Source organism: Eulemur rufifrons, chromosome 8 (assembly GCF_041146395.1).
Source record: "Eulemur rufifrons isolate Redbay chromosome 8, OSU_ERuf_1, whole genome shotgun sequence".
NCBI lineage: Eukaryota > Metazoa > Chordata > Mammalia > Primates > Lemuridae > Eulemur > Eulemur rufifrons.
In genome coordinates, this window is record NC_090990.1 from 19,668,595 (window position 1) to 19,681,380 (window position 12,786).

A 12,786-nucleotide genomic window follows, 5' to 3' on the forward strand; every position below is an offset into this window, starting at 1 on the left:
AAAAAAACTATTATTAATAGCATTTCCTCTGGAGTTCTCTAATCACTTTGTCTTATAGAACAAATGCACCTATGTAACCCTGACTATTCTCACTGCATATTCTTACTGTAGAGTTTGTAGAAGGGAAACAATGATTCACTCAAATGCCTCGCTGCACTTACAGGACTTATAGCAAAACTCTTAAGAACTTTTAAGGTGAGGTGGCATAAGGGAATGAATGAGCTACTAATGAATAAGGAAAGGCATGATTCGAAGCTATAACAAAGTCCGAATCAAGGAAATACCAAAGGTTATCTTGTATCGGATATTTATGTTTTAAGGAATTATAATCAAAATACTAAAAATAATAATAAGTCCTGTGCTTAGGCTAGCGCATGGCATGTAATAGGCCTTCCCCCTCTTCCTTCCGTTCTGTTACTTTAGCCAAAGACATCTTGTCCTTTTGTGGCATGCTTCTTCACTTTTCTCTTCTGTCCTGAACTTCCTGGTTACCCTGTGTGGAACACAGATTTTGTTTTGTCCTCTAGATTCACTTCTTGAGTGAATCCTTTCAGACCCACCCAGGTAGGCGCAGCTGTCACCCGTGAAGTCCCTCTTTGATTCCTTGAAGACAGCTCTAACCTTCCTGTCTCTGTGTTAGCAGTCTGGGAGCCTGCCTGTGTAGGACAGAGTGGGCAAAGTAATTATCTACCGGCTGGGCTCAGCCTAAATGCTGCCGTGGTTCTGCAGACAGAAGGACTGAATTTGTCAGGGTATCAGAGAAATATGAGCGATGTCCTACGATCCCTGCCTGCCTTCACCAGCCAGGCTGCTTTTTGCCTGATGGGCCTTGTTTCTGTCTTTTGTAGGTCCTGGTACAAGCCATCAAGGAGGCGAAGGAGCAGCACCCAGACATGTCGGTGACCAAGGTGGTTGTCCATCAAGAGACCGAGATTGCTGAGGATTGAGCTCAGGTAGAGGAGGGTGTTCCTGCTGGGGGTGAGGATGCCACTGTCTCAGCCTGAGAGGACTCTGGACAGAAGCCCTGGGCACTCTGGGAGCTCATCTCCCCAAAGAGGTGTCCACACCAGACCGTAGGAAGTCAAGTCAGAGGAGAGGCTGATGAGGAGATAGGAGATCATTAAGTATTTGGCTCCAACTAAAGCAGCCAGGTCATTTGTGTCCTCTTGCCCTTAGCAGTGCCAGCAGTGTTGGGTCACAGGAGGGACCCTAAACTTGGATGGAAACCCCCACCCACCTCCTGAGTTTTCACACATCTCCTGCTTCTCCAGTGCACTTTTCCCCTCCCTTCTCTGCTGCTCTGTTCTCTGCTGTCTCAGGTGTCTCTCAGCCAGAACCTGGGAGGGCAGCGGAGGAGGAAAAAACAAGAAGAGCAGGGCCAGGCTATCTGGAGATGAGTGGGTTGGGGAGGGAAGCGGGGAATGGATGAAGTTCTGGGGCCAGACTAGAGAGTTGGAGGCAGGGAGGCTGCCTTTTGGGAGCCAGGGAGCCAGATAAATTCATGCCTAAAAGTAGTTTACAAATGACTTGAAGAAGCCACCAATCACCAGGGTAAGATTGGGTCCTAAAAACCACTCAGGTCCTGATTGTCACTTATGGCCACAAAAAATTAGCAGTGGGACTGGGAAACTTTCTCCTTTGCAGGGTTTAAAATTTTGCTTCTTTCTTTCTTCTAGGAACTATCCTACCCCTAACTCCTTGCCCTTCTCCCATCTAAGAGAAACCAGCGAAATGATAAAGAAGCTAATCTGCAATAGACTTCAGACTTTCAAGATTATTCTAAACCACCAGAAAATTAATTTCATTTTCTATTTGGAATTTATACCAAGAGATTCTTCTAGATATCACTGATCCTTTTGAAGACCTTTTTCTATATTGTGATATCAGAAATTCTTCAACTTTTCACTTTATGGACTGTTTTAAAAGAGTTTTTGGTTTTTTATAGGGTGGTTTGTGACCCCTTCAGCCTAGCCTCTGCCCATTTATTTCCAAGCCCAACACTGACAGGGTCCACAGAATTCTTCAGGAAACCCTCCAGAGACTCTGTTAGCTGTGTTGGAGGCCAAAGCCAGCTCCGTGGAAGGAACTTCCATGCTCCTACCCTAGTTTTGTACCCTTTGGATGGCAGCAGAAACTTTGTGAACCAGTTCTTTCTCAGAGCCAATGATGTGACTTTACCAGAATGTCAGGCAGGGCAACTGCCCTGACCCACAGACCCCAGAAAAATGTCCCTGTCCCTTTGTTAAGGGTGGTTTTGGGAAGGCAGAGACCTCTGCTAAGAATGTAATATTGTTTTTCCTTCCTCCCTTCTGTTCTTTCTTTTTGGAGCCTCTTCGGGTCAAAGACATAAGAAATTGCTTAAGTTATATCTGATACTGTGAATGTTTGACCGTATCTGTGGCCTTCACCTCTCCATCTGCCCTCTTACCTCATCAGAAGCGGTGGCTCCACTAAGCTCCCCCAGCTCCCATCTCAGGAGAACAGAACTCATGAAAAAGTAGGAACTTTTGACCAAGAGCTCTACTGGAACATTTTTAGTGGTGATTTGGAGAAGGAAAGTTAATGAGGTTTTTAAAATAAGGTTTTCTAGTTCTGAGAGTGTGCACTTCACACAGGGGAGAGGTGGTTTACCTCAGTCAGATCCTCAGGAGTATTTCCGGTGACCATCCCCGGGCCTCTTCCATCCTGGATGATAACGAATGTGGCTGAGAGAGGAGGTTGAGTTCTTTGACCTTTCTCCTTGCAACAGGCACCTGCCGAGGACACCCTTCTGGAGCAAGGGACTGGCTTTCAGGGCATCCTCCCCACAGGACACCACGTGACAAGGGGCACAAGCCCCAGCGCCACTCCCACTCACCACCTAAGGTCTGTCAGGTTTTATAGGCTTGATTTTGTGGTGGGTTTTGGACTTAGTTTCTCTTCTTTTTAATTTCCTTCTTTCCTTTTTTTTTTGGTTTTGGAAATGAGAACTGATGTCCCTGATTCCTTGAAAGGATTTGGGGGCATTTTTATTCGATAGGGCTTGTCTGATCTTCCAGCTTGCTTCCCACAAACAGATCTGCCCGGAGGCTTCTGAGAATCGTAACTCTAGGCTAGACGTGAACTTCATGAGATAGACAGTGGGTCAGAGACAGCAGTCCCTGGGGGCTCCAGGGCATGAGCAAGAGAGCAGTCTAAACCTCTGCTCCCGGTAGTGGGAGCCGGAGGCACTTGTCCAGTCTCCACTGGATGACTTTTGTTTGGTTTAGACAAACTCAACTGGTTTGAACGATTTCGGGTGTGTGCATTTTTCTTTTGGTATCCAGGTGACACTTTTACTACCAACAGGAGGGAAGGGAAGAGCACAGGTGAGATGTGGGACAGACGGGGAAGAGGAGGTTGTCCTAGCTCAGGAACAAACCAGAGCTCTTGGGGCTCCCAAAGCTGAAACCTGTGGAATGAAGCGGATGGGGGACAGGAAGAAGGCACAGTGTGGCCATTTAAAAATTTGGCATACTGAGTATTCTGCCATCCGGATCCGTGTGTGGCAGCTTTCACAGCACAGGACCATGATGGGGGGGGCGGGGGGGGGCGGGGACTGAACTTTCCCTCAGCTGTTACCAACCCACTTGTCTCTGCTTCCTTGTCTCTAATTGGACCAGCTCTGAGCAGCCATGATTTGGACAAGCCCAGCGAGACGGGTGTCCTTCCAGGCCTCTTCCCCTTTCCTCCGTCTCTGGCAACAGATCTTGGGATTTGGCGATTGTTTGGATTTTTTTTCTTTCTGCAGTTGTGTGTGTGTGAAGAAAACAGACTCTGTCCAGATAGAAGTGGTGAAGAGGGGGAGGAGAGTTACATTTCCAGGGTCAGAAACTTGGCAACAGTTTTCCTAAAGTGACTCAGACACACCACAGTAACAACTCTCACTGCAGTTTTATTTTCACTTGAGAAATAAAATTTGCTCCAAGCCACATGAGGTCTCTGGCACCCACCCACAAAACAAGACCTGTATCCATAAGCCGAGGGCTCAGGGAGCCTAACCGCAGGGACCTGTCAGGGCACCTCTGCCTGGCCCCCTCCCTGAGGCCCGTCACTGTGTTGGGGGAAGCCCATGGTGGCTGGGTGAGGAGACAACAGTCCACCTTGCAAATGGAACCAGAGCTGTGGCCTAACCAGCCCCCCTTTTTGCTCATGGGAAATCTCTGCCCAGGATCTCAGCCCCAGGCTGGTTGTTTTTACAAATCTCTCAAATGTATTATTTTGGTGACAAAAATGAAGGAGCTTTGTAAATTTAAAAAAAAAATTATGAATCATATCAAGTAGTTTACATTTCTTGATAAAATAGGAACTATGGCAGCAGAATCAAATTGGCAAAATCCTTAAACAGGAAATAGTTAGGTCTGCTGTTTTGGCCTTTTGTAGGAGAAGTAGCTGTAGTGTTTAGGTATGTGTTTGGTCTTGCTTCTTGTATTGCATTTTTCAATAAACTTAAAAAAAAAAAGGACTGACCATGAGGATTGATCTACTTTTAAATTTCTCTTCTCCTATCATCAACTTGGCAAAAATTAAACATGGGTGGGAGAGACTTAAACTCAAGCTATTTTCTAAAGTAAGCTAAGCAAGGAGAGAAAGGAGCTTCTCGGACCTCTTTGGGGAGGAGCCGGACCTCACGTGAAGGCAGTGGCAGTGGTGTAGCCCTACTGGGATATACCCCGCACGGCTAAGGGAAGAAAGGGAGTTAAAGGCTCACAGTCCCCATCCCCGATGGCAGTGGAGGGTCTCAACTCCACCCCATTGCCCATCTTCCCAGAGGCCCAAACCCTGTCACCAGTGCCACTTTGGAGGGAGCCTGCCCCAACCTGTAACATCCCTACCTACCTCCAAGTATTAGGGGTCCTTGCCCACCATTTGAGGTTTGCCAAGACACCAGGTGCATCTCCCAATCTCCCTGGCCTGGACCTCCAGCCCCCTCAGGGCTACGGCCACATATGGAAGCTGAAGAAATTCCTGAGGCCGAGCCATGCTAGTCTCCGCTCTCCACATTGAAAGACACCCTCTCCAGCTCACTGGGCCCTAGTGCGGTTGGCATTTCTCTGCCCACATGCAGGTCAGGATGCCTCAGCACCTGCTGTGGTCGGAGGATCCATCCCCGGCCTGGGATGTGACTGAAACATCTACTAAACATGGGACTCCTGGTCCTCTGTTCCTATTACCATGGTCCATGCTGCAGCTTCATTGCAGACTGCCCCTCCGCTCCTCAGACCCGGGCCCCCAAGTCCCCTCCTCCCAATTTGGCATACCCCCCCAGACTGAGGCGGTCCAGCCGTGGCCAGCTTCGGTGAGCACAGTCCCGAGCGGCTGTGCCCCCAAGGAGGAGCTCCCCAAGGCCCAGATCCAGAGACTTGGAATGTTCAATGCAGGATCCAGAGGGCTGCACGGTGATAATCACGTGGCCAGTCTGGGTCCGGGGACCCCAAGGTGGGGGCAGCCCCGGGCCCTTCAGCGGGTAGCTGTTGAACAGGGCAGATAACCCCAAGCGAGGATTAGCAGGCTCTGAACGCAGACTCCGCACTGACGGGACGGGTGAGGTACCCCGACGTGGGGACAGGTCCCAAATTTCTGGCTCTGCGCAGCCTACAGCTCGGGGAGTCCTCGGGCCGGGGCTGGGAAGGAGAGCGCAGTCCCAGCTGGGGCCGTCGGGGGGCCCGAGCGCCTGGGCCCGCAGCACCCCCTGGCGGAGCCGCCGCGTCTCCAAGTCTCGGTTCTCATACAGCAGCGTGTTGGCGCAGATGAACACAAACAGGCCGACGCCCATGATCACCGGGCCAAGGAGCCGCAACCGCTCATGCGGGCCATGACCCCGGCCGGCGCCGCGCCCCTCGCGTCGCAGCTCGCTCAGGGGGGGTGAGCTGGCATTGGCGGCCCGGGGGCCCGGGGCCCCGGCTCGGTGCGGCCAGTAGCCGGCCACTGCGATGCCCATGCCCACCAATACCACGAGCGCCCCCAGCGCGGCGAACGCCCCCGACGGCGAGCGCAGCCGCAGCCGCGCCCGCACCCGCAGAGGCTCCGGCGGGGAGCGCGGGCGCCGGCGGCGGCCCAGCCGGCGGCCCAGGCGAGAGACGCGGCCCTCGGGGCTCCTCCGCACCTCCCCGCAGTCTCCGGGGCTCCCAGCCGTCATCTCGCCGTCGTCTGGGCGCTCTGCGGAGAGAAGATGGTTGGCAGGGACTGGACCGACGGACCTAGGTTCGGGGAGCCAGGCTCGGGGCCCAAATCCGGGAGGGAAGCTCGGGCCGCCTCGCCCGGGCCGCTTGGAGATCCCTGGCGGCCACCCCCGGATTTTCCCGGGCTGCGAGGCGGGGAGCCTCCAACGCTCGGGTTTTCCGCAGCGGAGCTCGGAGCCAGGGACGCGCGGCAGAAGCCGGAGTTGGCCCGGCCTGCGGGCGGAGAGGAGGGAGGGGGGCGCGGGCTGTTTCCTGGCGCATCCCCGGCTGCGGGGCTCCGGCCGCCTGCTACCCCGCGCGGGTCCCGGACCTCGGGAAGCGTGGGGCCCCAGGCAGCGGCGTCTCCTGGGTAAGTACCGCCCGGGCTCGACCCCACCCCCGCACGTGGCAGCACGGCACTGAGGGAGGGAGAGGGAGCTCAGGCCGCCCTAGTCCGCAGGGGTCGCTCGTGGGCCCCACCTCCCCCCTACTGCGCTTTACATACCGCAGCGTGGGAAGGAAGGAGGGGATGTCACCGACTCCAGCCTCTCCCTGCCCGCCCCCTCCTTCCAGACCTCGGTCAGCACTGAAGCTGCAGCAGGACAGACTTGAGCTAGACTCCGGGAGGACCGCTCTGACCAAGACCAGGCAGTCAGAAGAGAGGAGGCAGCGCCGGACTTTGTCCAGGATTTCTGTCAACTCCGCGCAACAGAGGCCTCTCCCTCCCCCCGCGGCCCGGCCAGGGCCGGAGGCAGGGGGCTGCCGGTGCAGGGCGCAGGGCCTCGCCGGACGGACTCCCCTCCCCGCTCTCCCGTCGGCCTGGGCAAGGCTGTTCCCAGGTTGCGGCGTTTCCGATTCGGGATGCTCCAGATGAATCATCCGCCTTTCCCGCCGCCTGGCCTCCTTTCCGGCCTCCTCCGCCCGAGGCCTCAGTGGCCGGCATCCCGGCTGGAGCAGCACCGCCCCTGTGCCTCAGGCCGCCCGGGTCCGGGCCACGCAGCTGAAGCCCCTCCCGGCTGCTGGTCGCGCGGACCTGCGGCCTGAGGCCTGGGTCCCGGCCGGGGCAGGAGCCGCCGGGTGGCGTGCGGTGTGACCCCACGAAAGGGAGGCGGTGGGAGGGAACGTGGCCCCCAGCCAGGCACCCAAGCCGCAGGAGCCGAGGGTAGGACCTCGCGTCCAGTGGTGCGTCCTCCGCCCCCGTCTGGTTTCTAAACAGCTGCAACGCTGGAAGGAGGCGGCCCTGCTACCCTACCCACGCCCCATCTGCACCCCGAGGCTCAAAGCGGGACACCCAGCCCTGCTCCACTCACACAGGGGCGCCGAAGGCCCGGGCCTAGCACGAACCGCAGCGTCTACCGTGTCCGAAGCCTGGTTTCACAGATGGAAACTGCGGCCCAGAGAGGCTGAGGAGCCCGCCGGGGTCACACCGCCACCCGAGGCGGGGACTTCACCAGGGCCCGACGCCGGGCTCCTGGACCCTAGCCCTGGGCACCCGGCACTTCTTGGCACAGCCACAGGAGCGTCCTGGGAGGAGGCGAAGTCTGTTCTCTCCTTATCCCTGAGTATGTCCCCAGCCCAAAACAGAAGTGACCGCCCGCCCCAAGCCAGAGCTGGCGCCCGGCCCCAACTCCAAAAATGTCACCCCTAGGCCCCGGCGCGTCCCTGCCTGGAGGAAGATGAAAACATACAGAGCGAAGAGATGCGGACATGCTCAGGGACCCCGAAACTCTGGAGGGCGTGAGTCGACGCTGGGGACCCCACGCAGGCAGAAACTTGGAGACACAGCCCGACCGTCCCAGGTCGCGGGAAGTTGCTCGGGGCCGAGTCCCCGTACTCTGGGGTTCTCCCGCCACCGGCCGCGGCCACACTCCGGCCGGGTAGAAAGGGAGGACCGGGCTCCCGCCCTCCGGGGCCCGTGGCGAGGGAGGAGCCAAACAAAGTTAGGGAAAGTGGGGAGCAAACCCGTGGATCCTGGCTCGGCTCACCTAGTTCGGCCGGTCCGGGAGTGAGTGCGCGCGCCGAGCCTCCCCGCGCCGCCTGGGTCTCCACGGAACCCGGGCCCCGCCCCGGCCCCGCCCCGCGCCGCCCGGCCCCGCCCCCGGAGCCCCCGGCCCCGTCCCGGTCGCGCAGGGCTGGGCCCCTCCCCGGCAAAAAGGCGGCAACTCGGGTCTGAGAGGCGCAGGTAAGCGCTGTGTGCGCGTGCGGTGACTCCGAGCCTCTGGGACCCGAGTCCTGCCATCCCCACTCCCTCCCGCAGCTTACATCGCTTGCAGGGGCCCGCAGGGCGCCCCCTTCCTCTGTGGGGAAAATGAGACCCCAGGACCGAGAACCCCCGTCCAGCCCCGCAGCCCGAGCCTGCAGACTTAGGATCCGGAACCCGCACACTCGCCCCCGCCTCGCAGAAGCGGCGGCCTGAGTCCTTGCTCTGCCGCGACCCCACGGCGCTCCCTCGGTCTGACCCTCGCTGCCTTCGTCTGCAAAATGGGCTCACGCCGCTGCCTCGCCAGCTGCTGAGACACAAACCCGGCGCGGAGGGCAGAGTGGCGAGCCCCGCACGCCCTCAGGGAGCGGCAGTGGCGGGGCGGGGGCGTCCCCGGGCGGAGTGGACGTAGCGGGCAGGGCGGGCCGCCCCGAGGCGGGGGAGCCGCGCCGGCCCCAAATAAGGAGCAGGGTCCCGAGGGCCGCGGCGGCCCGGCCGACCGGCCTGACGGGGCCCGGCCTTCCCGGCCCGCCCGCCCCTGGAGCAAGAATGCGGAGAGCGAGCCGGGGGTCGGGCTGGCGGCCCAGTTTCCATGATGCGGGGGGCGGGCTCGGAGGCGGAGGGGTGGTGCGGGCCGACTTCCCGGTTCCGCGCCCGGGCCCCTCGGGAAGAATTTCCGGCCTGGGATAGATTATAGCCCGCCCTTCCCCCCGGCCGCGGGGACCCCCCGGCTCGCGGGGCTGGCGGGAGGGGGAGGGGCGGTAATGAGACCCGGCTGTGCGTCGGGGGCGGGGAGGGGACTCGGGGAAGTGGCGGGGCTGGACCACCCCCCTAGCGGGGCGGGGCCGGGTGCTGGAGCCACACGGCCCTCTAACCCCGCTCCCGCCCTCTGGCTCTGCAGAGGAGCCTGGGGATGAGACGGTGCCCGCGGGAGCCAGGCGTCCTCGCGAGGGACCCAGCCCATCCCTGGGGGCGGATCCTCCTGCGGGGCACCGTGAGGGCACCGGGGCCCAGAGGAGGCCACGGGGGGCGAGGCCGAACCTCGGCTCCAGGGCCTCCCTCCCGCCTCCCCCGTCGGACTGGAGGCTCCTGAGCGCTGAGCCCCGACGAGCGCACCCTCGGCCCTGCGGCTGCCGGCGCTCGGCTGAGGCTGTGGCCTCCTCCCGCCTGCTCCCTTCCCCACCTCCAGCGACCCCACCTCCGCCCTCACCGCTTTCCCTCCCACACCGGGCTCGCTCAGTGCCCTCACCCAACACCTGACCCGTCTCGTTCACTGCTCTTCCTGGGGACACCAGTTCTGGGACCAAAGCCTGGGCAGTGTCCCCATCCTTGCTGTCACCACCTGCTCCTCCTGCCTGCTCTGGGCGTCCCTCAGTCTCCCTTGGCTTTCCTCCCTCCCTGGTCCTCTGCCCTCCCTGTGTTGGGGCTCCTGCCTGGGCCAGCAGCTAGTCACCTCCCTGTCTCTGTCCACCCAAGCACAGTGGTCACCTAAACCTCTTTCCTCTTCCTCTTCCAACCAGTCCATCAAGTCTTAGGGACCCTGCTCTTTCCCTCTGGAATCAGCCACATTCTCCCTTCCCTGTAGCCACTGTCTTGCTCAGGTCACAAGTCTGGCCCAGGCCATCAGCATCTCTTGCCTGGAGCCCACATGGCCTTGCTGCCTCCTCCCCTCCTAGCTGTCTGCAGACAGGCACCGAGCATCTTTCTATACTGAATCTGAACCTGCCTAAAACCATCAATGACTCCCCAGTGTTGTCCAAACAGAGTTTAATATCTCTTCTTGCCACTACAGACTGGTCCCTGGCCCTCTCAGGGCTCCCTCAGGGCCTGCCAAGTTCCTTGCCTTCTGTCGGGAACACCCCCTCCCCTGTGGTCCTCTTTCTGCCTTCTACTCATTCTTCAGACCTCTGACCCTCACCACACCAGGAGCTTCCCTGTGCACAGGTGAACTGAAATCGCTGTTTGGGAGTGGGGTGTGTTTCCTGTCTGTGTCCCCACTGGTGGTGAGGGCAGGATTTGGTCCGTCTTGCTCAGCCCTGGGGCCCTGTGCCTGGCACAGTGTCTGCCCCCCACCGGCCCTCCCTGTTGGAGGAATGTGTGCAAGGCCAGGCCGGTGTCTCCCCCGACCCCTGGACCCCTTCCTGGTCTCCACCCTGGGGCCCCAGTCCAGACAGCAGGGGAGAAAGGACTCAGCTCTCTGTTTCTCGTCTATGTGGGGGGAAGGATACTTAGCTCCCAGCTTTGTTTCGAAGGTTGTGTGAGAGTGCACATGTTCAGTGCCTGGCACAAAGTGGGTGCCAGCCAACAGCCTCTCCCCCCTCTGACCATGGGGTTTCAGGTACGGAGGGCTGTGTTTGGGGGTATAGACACCTCCCTGGGCTTGTTTGGGGTGGCAGGGAGGGAAGGGTCCCCTTTCCCAGATATAACCCGGTTTAATTCTCTTGAGAGCGCTGGGAGATCACTGTTGTGCTTAGTTTACAGAAGTGGCTGGGAAGAGGCAAAGAGACCTGCCCACAGCCAAGCCAGACTGGTGTCCTCCCCCTCTGCAGAGAGACCTCCCCAGGTCTGTTTGGTTTGTCCTGCGGATGTGCAGATGTGTGGGTAGCCAGTGGTCTGGCTATTGGGACAGTGATAGCCCCCGGGAGACCTGGATCCCTCCCCAGTCTGCCCTGGCATGTGTGTGACCTAGATGGACTCCTTCACTTCTGAACCAGGAGGGTCCTGGATGAGATGTTCCCTGGGGACCTGGGTGATGACCATTTCTCCCCCAAACTTTTCTGCGGAGGCAGGGAACATGACACAGTGACCCTGAGGCCCCTGCCAATCTGAGGCTCCCTATCCTCTCCAGAAGCTGCCCTGGGGAAGGAGTGGCTGTCACCTCCTACATGTCACAACCCACCCCAGGTCACAGCACAGCAGGGCCTGCAAATTCGACTTCTGTAATCTCTACTTTTGGAACGAGGCCAGCCCTGTCTGAGCCCCCTTGGGTTTCCTGCCTGAGCTCCAGTCCTTGATTCAGGGTGGCCTGGGAGAGCACTGAGAGGACACAGCCCAATGCCAGTGTGGCCTCCACACACCGTGCCTTGTGGCTTCTTCCCAGAGAGGCCACGGCCTCCACTTACGTGGTGCATCAACATAATACGAACCTATTACCTGACACATCAACTAACCTATTACCTGGCAGGCATTAGTCACCTGAGACCCCACCCCTCGGATCACCCCAACTTAATAAAAGTGGGAAAAATCGGGTAGACGGGGCTCAGAGTTTGGTGGCGAGACCCCTCTGAGCCCGTTGGAGAATAAACCTTGATTCTCCGACTCTCCGTGTGCCGCTCGGTTTGTCCTCGGGACCACCCGCTGTAACACTTTCTGTAACAGTCCCAGCTGCTCCGGAGGCTGAGGCAGGAGGATCACTTGAGCCCAGGAGTTGGAGACTACAGTGCACTATGATCACGCCTGTACTTAGCCACTGTACTCGTCTGGGCAACACAGCGAGACCCTGCCTCTAAAAATAAATAAATAAATAGATAGATAGATTCAGAGCCTGGGTTCAGAGGGGAGAGCATGGTCTGGGGCCCGGTTTTCATTACGCTGCTCAGTCATTCGCTAGGTGACTTTGGGCCAGTCTCAGTGCTTCTCAGCGTCCCTGCCTCTGTAATGTGTCCTTCACAGATAGCGTGGTGTGCAGATTCAATGAGAGGATTGGCAGGTAGAATCCAGATCCCAATGCCTATTTTATAAGGGCAGAAATCAATGCCCAGAGAGGGGCAGTGACTTGCCAAAGGCAACCCAGCTAGTGAATGGCAGGGCCACAGGCTTCAAGACCCACAGTCACAAGGTCCCATCTGGGGCTCAAATCCTTAGAGGGCAATGGTCCTGGGTTGTGAACCCCAAATCCATCTCCTCCTATCCCATGAAGTCTCTGAGCTGGCTGACTATGGGCTCCTTACTGAATGTCTCTGGGCTACTGGCGAAGCCCTAGGGAGAATGAGCTCCCCATCTCCACTGCTTTAATTAGTTAATTAATTAATTTTTCTGTTTTGAGACAGGGTCTTGCTCTGTTGCCCAGGCTAGAGTGCAGCTCACTGCAACCTCAAACCCCTGGGCTCAAGGGATCCTCCTGCCTCAGTCTCCCAAGTAGCTGGGACTACAGGCACATGCTACCACATCCAGTTAATTTTCCTACTTTTTGTAGAGATAGGGTATCGCTATGTTGCCCAGGCTGGTCTCTAACTCCTGGCCTCCCAAAGTGCTAGGATTACAGGCGTGAGCCACCGCACCCAGCCTCCACTGCTTTTTGAAGTCCAGAGAAGAGATGGAGGCAGAGCCTGGGTGATGCTAGGAACGTCAGGGAAATGAGAGCCCCCTGGGGGCCAGGGCGATGCTAGCACCCACCTGAGTCCTTAG

At 58.2% G+C, this 12,786-nt stretch overlaps 2 protein-coding genes across 15 annotated transcripts in view; one reads left to right on the top strand and one right to left on the bottom strand.

Moving 5' to 3' along the window:
* The window catches only part of EPB41 (erythrocyte membrane protein band 4.1), a 193,597-nt gene extending 188,910 nt beyond the window's left edge, over window positions 1-4,687 (top strand). For all 14 annotated transcript variants that reach the window (XM_069479669.1, XM_069479666.1, XM_069479660.1 and 11 more), the window contains 2 exons: window positions 849-953; window positions 1,677-4,687. In XM_069479669.1, the coding sequence (XP_069335770.1) occupies window positions 849-947 (99 nt within the window). In that variant the 3' untranslated portion in view covers window positions 948-953; window positions 1,677-4,687. The remainder of the gene's footprint in view (window positions 1-848; window positions 954-1,676) is intronic.
* TMEM200B (transmembrane protein 200B) lies at window positions 4,686-6,868 on the bottom strand. Its single transcript, XM_069479676.1, has 2 exons — window positions 6,685-6,868; window positions 4,686-6,177 (listed from the first exon to the last, which is right to left on the bottom strand). The coding sequence occupies exon 2, from the start codon at window positions 6,155-6,157 to the stop codon at window positions 5,237-5,239; it is 921 nt and encodes a 306-aa protein (XP_069335777.1). The 5' UTR covers window positions 6,158-6,177; window positions 6,685-6,868; the 3' UTR covers window positions 4,686-5,236.
* Between the last annotated feature and the right edge of the window lie 5,918 nt (window positions 6,869-12,786).

Excerpts from the sequence above, each read along its gene's own strand:
- TMEM200B (XM_069479676.1), bottom strand. The coding sequence starts at position 6,157 with ATGACGGCTGGGAGCCCCGGAGACTGCGGGGAGGTGCGGAGGAGCCCC.